The sequence below is a fragment of the Pseudochaenichthys georgianus genome, chromosome 23, assembly GCF_902827115.2.
Source record: "Pseudochaenichthys georgianus chromosome 23, fPseGeo1.2, whole genome shotgun sequence".
In the NCBI taxonomy this organism is placed as follows: Eukaryota; Metazoa; Chordata; class Actinopteri; order Perciformes; family Channichthyidae; genus Pseudochaenichthys; species Pseudochaenichthys georgianus.
Window position 1 is genome coordinate 6126797 of NC_047525.1, and position 10000 is coordinate 6136796.

At 44.2% G+C, this 10000-nt stretch overlaps 1 protein-coding gene across 1 annotated transcript in view; it reads right to left on the reverse strand.

The window, feature by feature from the left end:
* Positions 1-10000, reverse strand: part of LOC117468390 (protein Wnt-5b-like) — a 143357-nt gene that overhangs the window by 7043 nt on the left and 126314 nt on the right. Inside the window, 3 exon segments of the mRNA XM_071201798.1 lie at positions 3750-3909; positions 4062-4149; positions 5223-5386. Of these exon segments, the coding sequence (XP_071057899.1) occupies positions 3750-3909; positions 4062-4149; positions 5223-5386 (412 nt within the window).

A 10000-nucleotide genomic window follows, 5' to 3' on the forward strand; every position in this document is an offset into this window, starting at 1 on the left:
ACTTCTCCTACCTCTGAGATTAGGTAAGTGCTCATCATGTTTATTGCTGTTTTGGCTGTAGTGAATGTCGTGTTCACTGCCAGGAATCATGGGTAACTGCTCAGGTTGAGCAGTTCAGTGATCCAACATACATGAGAGCATCTGATCAGGTAGACATATACCTGCCTGGTTTGCTAAGGATAAAGGATACAGGATAAAGGATGAAGGATGAAGGATGAAGGATGAAGGATAAAGGATAAAGGATGAAGGATAAAGGAAAAAGGATAGCACAGATGACCAACAATATTGTCTCCCTGGCTTCTCGCGGTGGCATCTGGCTCTCCAATACTTTGGCTTTTATGTGTCTTGCTCATTTCTGGATTTTATTTGTGGCACTCACAGCAAAGGATTGTTTTGTTTTAATATTTAGCAACATGTCTTCCAGAAACAATGTCCCTGTCACTCTGTGGAAGCAGTGAACATTGGCCACTATTTTCCATCTAATAAACAGTCTCTATAAATACTGTTGCATGTGAATTTGCGGACAAGTCAAAAGTAAACATTTTGGGGAAGGATTGTTGCAGCTAAAAGTGATTCTTCAATCCAGAAAGCACCCACAGTAAAGGTTGTCTTCATTGTATAAGGCAGGGGTGTCAAACTCAAGGCCCGGGGGCCAAATCCGGCCCGCGACTTCATTTCATGCGGCCCCACAGCTTGCAAAGAATATAATATGTTTATAATACGGTTACATGGCGATTTACAGAAGCACGTTGCCCATAAACTACATGTCCCACAATGCATCTCAAATTTGACTTTTTTTTCTTAGATTTTAATTTTATTCTTCTAAATATGCATCTTTTCTCAGAATTGACTTCTTTTTCAAAATGTCTTTTAAAATCATTTTGTGACATTCTCACTGAAGAGACTTCTGCTTTCAGACGTAGTTAAATATGAAGTTATTACCTTATCCGATAATAATCCAATGCAAAGGCAATAATGTAATATAATACATTAGTTTATATATATATTAAATATTTATGTATTTTTATATAGTCTTAAAGTTACAACCGGCCCTTTGAGTGCAACCATAATGCAAATGTGGCCCGTGATGAAATTTAGTTTGACATCCCTGGTATAAGGGTTAAGGCAGACGGACATTTCAAACCCTGTACAAGTGAATCAACTATCTGCATGGGCGACACGAGAGGAAAGGAAGTGTCCCCTAAAAGAGAAAGGACCCTTTGAGAGGATCCCGGATACATCAGAGGAAGCAGAAGCTCTAGCTCTGATGCACTGCACTGCAGAGACCTGCAGGTAGATACATCATTAACATCGAAACACAAAGATGGCTCCCGACTAAATCTGTTTTAAACAAATAAAGGAACATCTCTGCTGGTTCTCTTTGATGCTGGCTCAGTACACCTCAGTATGAATGTGTTCTGCCCGCCCGCGCACACACCCTGCATGGCTATTCTCTGCATTAATACACTTCCAGCACACAAAGACCAGTCAGGGCTGACAGAGCCTCAGAGACCACAGAGAGGTTTTACTGATATTATAGGGGGCATTTCTCTGTATAACACAGTCACAACTTGTGTTGCTAAGGAACCAGATCATTTTGAAAACTAACCTGTGTTTGTTTTGTAATGTTTCAAAATTCTTGTTATTGCACATTTGTATTGGTGTGTTTACCTCAATAAGATTATAATGATGTTGTTTTCAAAATGAGCAAATATCTGTTAATGCTATTTCTGCTCGCATACAGTTGCTTCCCCACTAATGTGCTCTGTCCTTTCAAATAAACAAATAATCAATTTTAATTATTTAAGCCTGTTATACTGTCATGTTGCGCTTTAATTTATAGTTTTATATATACTATTTTGGTATGCAATTATCTTCTATAATCATAATATTCCAACTGAACCACTATTGGGATAAAGTAGTGTAGTAAACAAAAGTACAATTGCTCTAATACTCTATTGACATTCTTAGGTGCTTGTAGTATTTCCATGTTGACAGCTTTAGTTACTTTAGATTATTAGCTAACAATGCATATATATAAACTAACAAATAAACTATGCAACGTAATGATATCATATGTCATGATATCCAGCAGCATTATATATAAAGTAATGAAAGGTTTCACATTCACCAGCTGCTATGAACACATTAATGCATCAACAATCACAAGTAATCAGTCATTCATTATATATCATTCTGAAATGGGCCATTTCTTCTACTTTCGGTATAGGCTACTTTCAGTAGATTTTGATACCTAAACGTTTGTACTTTTACTTAAGTAACATTTAAATGCAACATTTATACTTGAAACAGAGCACGTCTAATGTATTATTGCTGCTTTTACTTAAGTATACAATCTGAGTTCTTCTTCCATGTTGTTGCTTTTCCTGTGTGATCGCTCGTTAATATATTATGGGATGCCGGTAGCCTGGAATAAACACCAGGCAGCAGACAGACAGACAGACAGACAGACAGACAGACAGACAGGCAGGTATGCATGCAGAGCTGCCATTCAGCTTTTAGGAGCAGAGGTCCCTCTCAGGTCCCTCTCACATTATGCAGCGGATAAAGAGTTAGGAGCGGCGGAGGGTTTATGGGCTGCGGGGCCCAGACTTCAAATAGCGGGTCCGGATCTGCCGGCTCGGTGTCAGCTCATCAGCGCATTTCAAAAGAGCAGCCGCGGGACAATGGACCGCCTCACACCTCCATATACAGCTGGAGATAGACGGACTGTCAATAGAGAGCCCGGCCGACAGCAGAGAGTCTGAGGCCGGACACCTCGCGGACTCCCGCAGCGGATCTCACACCTACATGTTGATGAGAGCTTTCTCACATCGCCTGCTGGGAATTAGACGCACATGAGACTGATCCCGGGTCTGATCTGCTGCTGCTGCGTGTTTACTGAACCTCTGCGTGGACACTACACGGGCTTTGCGCTCTTCATTGTGCAGTGGATGTGTCTCTGTCCGCGTGCCCGCTTTAACTGGACTGAGGAAGTTATTGTTGCACGTGCGCAGGGCCGCTCCTTCCTACAGGCAGATCACGCAGACTGCGTGGGGCTCACCTCGCGGAGGGGGCCTCATCTTGCGGAGGGAGCCTCAACTGAGCCGCAAATACGGCGCACCTATGCGCTTATGCGGCGCAATTAGTGTGGCGACCACTGGCGAGGCTCCACGAGCTTGTTTCAGTGTGAGGCTACTGTTTAGCTCATATTCCTGTCCAACAGTGACGCAGTCTAATATCATTTCAGACTGTTACTTGAGCGACCTCAGATAACCTCCTGTGTTCTGTCAGACATGTAACATCCTGACGGCATGACCTGTCCAAACTGCTGGTGTGTTTCAATCATAATAACAGTCCAATCAGGGTGAAACAATACACTGCTGCATTATCTGCCTTGCATCTAAGAAAGAAAAAGCCTAAACTAAATATCTGAGAAAGAAATGAACTCTGTTGGTTTTCAGTATAAAGCAGTTGTTGTCAAGTTTAATTTGTACAGATTATTTAATTTGTCAAAGACACAACACAGCTGGTCCAGTTCCTGCTGTCCTGATGCTGATGTAACATCTGGGATGTTGCATGCTTGAGGAAATCACGTATTTTTCTAAATGCTCATCTGACGTGATAATGCACAGTCATACATATGAAAAACAAAACACAGAATTAAATCTGTCATCACTCTTAGATTTGACTGAGAGGTGTTTAAAGACACAACAACAATCAGTTCTCCTCCTGCTGATCAGACTCACCGATCTGCATGACACGTCCGAACACCGACGTGTTGTCCACCGTGCTGCAGTTCCACCTCCTCTGCCTGAACTGGAACTGGCACTCCTTGATGCCGGTCTTGGCTCCGTCTCCGATGTGGACCATGTGGTCCTGGTACAGCTGGCACAGCTTCCTCTGGCCCTGCAGATGAGCAGAGATTAGTTAATGGTTCCATGCGGTCCCTGTGAGGATATTCTTAGGACTCGGATCAGGGGTTAGTCTGTGTGGAAGAAACTGAGCTCTTGAAGGTAGGTTAGCAACAAATGTATAAAAGTATATCTAAAGAGACTCACCTGGGAGAGACCGGACAGCTGGCTGCACAGCGGCTGCGCTCCGATGATGTACATCTCGGGCCGCTGGATGGGGGTCAGAGCGAGTGACCTGAGAGACAGAGGCCACAGTGAGTCTAACATGGAACCAATAAACTCTATCTGCTGCCTTCAGAGATAAGTGGCAGAGACAGGATCTCTGTGATGTACGACTCTCCCTGCAAGGAGGTCGGCGCGGCAGAGGACAAAGTTCAGACACAAGTTTATTAGCACGACTGGCCTATAAAGGGAAGATAAATAGACTGCTGGTGTTCATCTCTGCAGGCACTCCCCTCCTCTCTCCTTTCTGTCCATGTCACCCAAACAGCTGCGGCCTAAGCAGACATTTTGAATCATTTGGGTTTCAAACCAAGTCACAAAGTGTCCCTCATGCAGAGAATATGACTGACTCGTGAGCCTCCCATTGGAAGGCTATTCTGATTCTACATAAACTGACAGGAAGGTGAACCCAATCCTGCTCCAACCTGCACACCCCCTCCTCTACATGACCACAAAGCCAACCTCACAGCATATTGCAGAGTTGCTGTAAGTCAAGAACAAGTGTGGCTAATGAGGCTCCTGCAGCACAGCAGCAGCAGCAGGCCGCCATGCGGGCCATTTGGGGCTCAGCAGGGTCAATATTGTGACAGAGCCTCACATTTGTTCCATAGGGCTCTACGGGACTGGCATCACCCCCAAGACACACACACAGACACAAGAGAACACAACAAGTCTATAGTTCACATTTCTTGGCCATTTGTCTTCTTATCAACGGCATCCAAGAGGATTGAGGAGAAAACATGTTTTAAATGAAGCTTGTGTCTTTGGGCATAACAAAGCAGACGTCCTCTGCATATCAGACAAAGGGATGTGTTGTATGTGTGTCTATGTAAATGTCTCAGACCCATGTGTGTAGGTCCTGTCCTGCATGTTGTATACTGTGTGTAATGCATATGGGTGAACACCTGAACTTCCCCTTGGGGAAGGTTCCTCTTCTCCTTCTTAAACAAATTAAGGGCTATAACATATTCAGTAACAAAAAAACATGTTCTAAACATCTGTCAAAGTTCTACTACTTCTACTAAAAGGATGTCATAGGTCATCAGTGCTCAAACATAACAATGTATTTATCTTTCAGTAACTCACCACCACGAGTTGGCATCCACCACCAGCAGTTGGGAGCTGCACGCCAGGAAGGCGGCTGCCAGAAGCAGATGCCGCAGGGCGCCGGTGCGCCACCTCCGGACCGGCCTAGTGTCCATGGTCCGCCGCGTCACCGTCACACAGCCGCTGCGGGGGGAAGAGGTCTGCTGTTGAGACATGGGCAGACAGTCAGGAGGGGTCCGTCCTGCTCGGCGCTGCGAGGACAGTCCACTGGGCTGCACCTTTCCTCCCGATGTAGAGTTTAGAACTTTAAAAACAACCTGAAAGGGGCTGGCTAAAAGTAATTTAAAAAGGGCAGATTTGTAATCCTCAGGGATGAAAGTCGGTCTGAAATCACAGCAGCATTTCCCCCAAAAGGCCAGGGTCTGCTTGTTTAAAATCCAGTGTCTCCAATCCAAAGGCGTGCGTAAAATGGTTTTGGTATCATTTAGGTTTTACGCAAAGTGTGAGAAGTGTATTTCCTCCCCCGTATCTGGAGATAAATACACAAAGCTACAAAGTGAAGAGCGTGATCTCTTGTTGTCTTGCGGAAAGATTAAGAAGGAGATTAAAACGCTAATTGAGCAGCAAAGCGACTGTTCATTTCCCTTCCTGTCCCCTCACCACCACTCCACATCTCTCTCTCTCTCTCTCTCGCTCTACTCCTCCTCTTCTCACCCCCACTTCACCCTACCCCCCCCCCCCCCCCTCTCCCTCCCTGGTTATACATTGCGCGCGCATCGGGGTGCATTTGTGTGAGCGGCGAACCACCAAATGGGTATTGGACACAGTCAACAATGGAAGCAGAGACTGGAAACACCTGTGATGCTGCATTCAGAGGTTTTAAATAAGAATAAAGAGCTACATCAATTGTGTTTTTTGGGGCAAGCTCTTCCTCATGACTTCAGCCGAAACACTAAACAAGGCCTTTATGATTTATGTCTGACCGGGGATCAGTTTAATGTCCATGGATCATCCGCTCCGTAATTACGAAGTTAAACTTGTGTATTATAATATATGCATCACTCATTTGGGTAAAGTATGACCAGCAGAAGGTGTAAAGTAGGATAGGGTAGAAACATAATGAGCGATTGGATTTGAACTCTTTACAAAACCGACCTCACAAAAAGTTCACGTGCTCAAATTCCTTCCATCAGCTGAAGTGAATAATTTGTTTGAATAAAAGGTGAGTGCTTTAAAAATCGTCTAATCCCCTCTGGTCTGCGAAAAAAGACCATAACACACCATAACCCCGCCTCTCTCACATACACACACAATATACGCACGAACACACACACGCACGCACGCCTGGGACCTGGGGGGGTCTGTGATCTGAGGAGGTCTGGGGGGTCCTAAGCCTGAAGAAAATTCCGTTTTGAAAACATTCATAAAAAACGGAGAGCTATTAGTTTAAAGAATGTTTTAGGTTGATTCATAAAAAAGTCATCAAGTTCCATAATCCTGAAACAGTGTTTAAGGTGTGCTGCTGTCTGATACACACGAATGCAACATCACGTGTGGCTTGATCCATACCGGACATTCGTAAATGAGATAGAGATCTAAGATATGTCAACATTATAATATTTGGAAATGTGCTGAATTTCCTTTGGGTGTTTCTGCAGAGAATCGGATGTCCCTTGCTTCTGCATCATAATAGATAGGCGCTGCTTTCATCTCCCGGGGGCAACACACACACACACACACACACACACACACACACACACACACACACACACACACACACACACACACACACACACACACACACACACACACACACACACACACACACACACACACACACACACACACACACACCACACACACACACACACACACACCACACACACACACACACACACAATGATCTAACTGGCTGCCTTCAATAAACGTCTGGTTGACATTCTGCAGTGGGCGGGTTTTGGGTCAAAGTCAGGTTGAGCGAGGAATAAACAATGAGATGATAACACTTTTTTAGGAAACAGGAAATTGATTATAATATATTATAATATGCAACACCAGGTAAACTGGTCCGACAGACCCTCATGAGTCACCCTGAGGCTGAATAAATCCTTCCTAAATGTCCTTTCTGCTTGCTTCCTGTTTTTCCACTTGTCATCTGCAGTTTACAAGGTTATGCACTTTATAAGCCTTTCTGTTACATGTTGACTATACCATGACAACAGCGCCCTCATGTGGTGAGATACATACATTTATTTATTTCAACATGAACTCACAAAACTGTTACGGCCCGTACACACTACAGGCGTCAAAAAAGGCTTTCAACGCTTCGCCCATTCATTTGAATGGGGTGACGTAGGATATTTAAAAAATTCGCCGAACTGCATTGTGGGTAGCATGGCAAGGCGTTGCAAGCCTCGCGAGCGTCTATCGGCGTCAAAAGTTCAACAATGTTCAACTTTTGAGGCTCGATGCTTGCTCGAAGCTGGCGTCAGCCAATCAAATCCCGTTTTTTAATTCCCGCCAGTACAAGCGCTAGCCAATCAAACCGCGTGTATGCAGGTCTTGACTATTTTCCATATGTCAGAAAATGGAGGAAAAATTAATAATTGCCGTGGCAAATGTCCCAGTCTTGTATGACTGTACTCTGTTCACCTATCGGTTAGAGCTCAAGTGTTTCCATCCTATGCTTCTTAATACAATATATTCCCTTAAAGTTATCTGAAAAGTTGTGACAGTAAAGGCCCTGACACACCAAGCAGTCACCAGAGGACTAGCCAAAGCTGAAGTCGGCTGTTGCCTGGCCGTGTTCTCCTGCGTTTTGGCCATGTGTCGCACGGGAACACACCGCACCGACTTCAGTGCGTGAGTGGCAATAACTCTCCTTACCAGCAGGCGGCGGTAGTGTGTAGCGTCATTCAAAAGAGGGCAACATCCGGAGGACAGAGAAGAAGAAGAGTATCTTTTCTCCGTAATATCATACAGAGCTGGGCTGCAGTCGGATAGTTTTAAAAATCAGCTCCTAAGTTCTAACCCTATCGTCTATTCCTTGACCTCTGAGTGAAACGTCACGGGGTTAAGGGATAGTGGATAGGAGAATTCAAAAGGACTTAGGAGAAGAGACTGCGGGTACTTTAGAGAAATCCGAATGCACTTTCACTATCCGGACGTGTTTATGATGCGCCAGCGGACGTCATTGTGTGCGTCTGCTGCTGTGGGGGAAACTATGGAAACCACAGTTTTCTATACAGCGGACTACAACATGGATGTTTAATAAGAAGGCAGGGACTTACTGTAAAGTCATCTAGAGACTCTGCACCGTGCTCTGATGCTGCTGCTTTGCTTTATGAACGTGGACAACAGAGAAACATATTCTTCATGACCAAAAGTTGGAATTGAAATAAGAAAAGGAAAGTGAAACTTATGCTCGTCCCCTCTCCCTCCGGTCCACATTAATACAAATGATCCCAATACGTATGATTGTATGAACTAAAGATCTTAAAATCAATACAGATGTATTTATTATAAACGTTAGTCCTTAACATCTATCACTGTGTATATCACCATTCAAACATCTTTTAAAAGTTGAACAAACCCCACACAGCTCAGTAAAGACTGAAATGTTGACTTTATTTGATAATTTCAGTGAAAAAACTAACGTTCACATTTCTCTTTTTGATTATAATACTGATAACGTTCAGAACAAGCACCTTTGGCAACTTACCACCTATGTTTTAAAAAGCTTAAATAAGCACCGTAACTTTCATGATATCATTTCTCGGTCATAACGGTTGTTTCGTGAACGGCCGACTGTTGAAGTGACGGCAAATGCTGCGGCTGCAATGGCATTGTGGGGCAGCATTTTTCGCCTTCTCCTGTCGGTTAGGGAGGTCCAGTGGTTCCTAAGCTAAAGGAGGTTATAAAGGAAGTTTGAAACCTCCTTTCCTATCATTCTCATCATTCTAGAGAATTCGAACGGCACTTATCCTGGCTGCCACTGAGGGACTTCCGGTCATTTCACTCCTTTAGGAAGGTTCCTAAGCTAAATGGACTATTCGACTTCAGCCCTGGCCTCTCCTGGATCAAGGTGATGAGCAGGTCTTCGTTTGGCATCATTCCAGGATCGCCATTGATGAGATTGAAAATGAATAGCAGTCTGTGTGTGCCTTCTTAAATCGTTTGTTTACGGTCCCTCACTTCCGCTTCGCTTCTCATGCACTGATTTGCTAGCTGAACAGCCAATCAGAGTGATTATTTGGTCCGACTGCCAGACCCGATGCATGGCCGATTCAACATGTTTGAATCGGCCATGCATCGGGTCTGGCAGTCCAAATAAGGCGTGTCACGGTCGACGGTGCGGGGACACACCAACCTGACTACGGCGCCGCGAATGCCCGACAGCCTCTGACGGCCTCTGACTCCCAAAATCGGGTTGGTGGGTCAGGGCCTTAAGAGGGGCCTGACCCTCAGGTTTGGCTCCACTGGACTTCACTACCAAACACTGCAAATATAGGAAGTAAGGCATACAAAATAGTTCTGTCTCAAGAGCAGCTACAGCAGTAAAATAGTAACTTAATCAATTGTGCATCAGTTAAAATGTAATAATGTCATATGTATATAATAATAACAAATCACAATCAGGGGCCATTATGTTTGCATACGAGTGATTTGACTTTGATGCGTTAAAACACACATTCTCACTCCCAACTCTTCTGTACTTTAGTAGCATTTGAATGAATACATTTAACTGATGATGGCATATTCTTTATTTGTTTTACTTCCGAGTCCGAGCACTATTGGACCATCATTTAGCAAGGGAC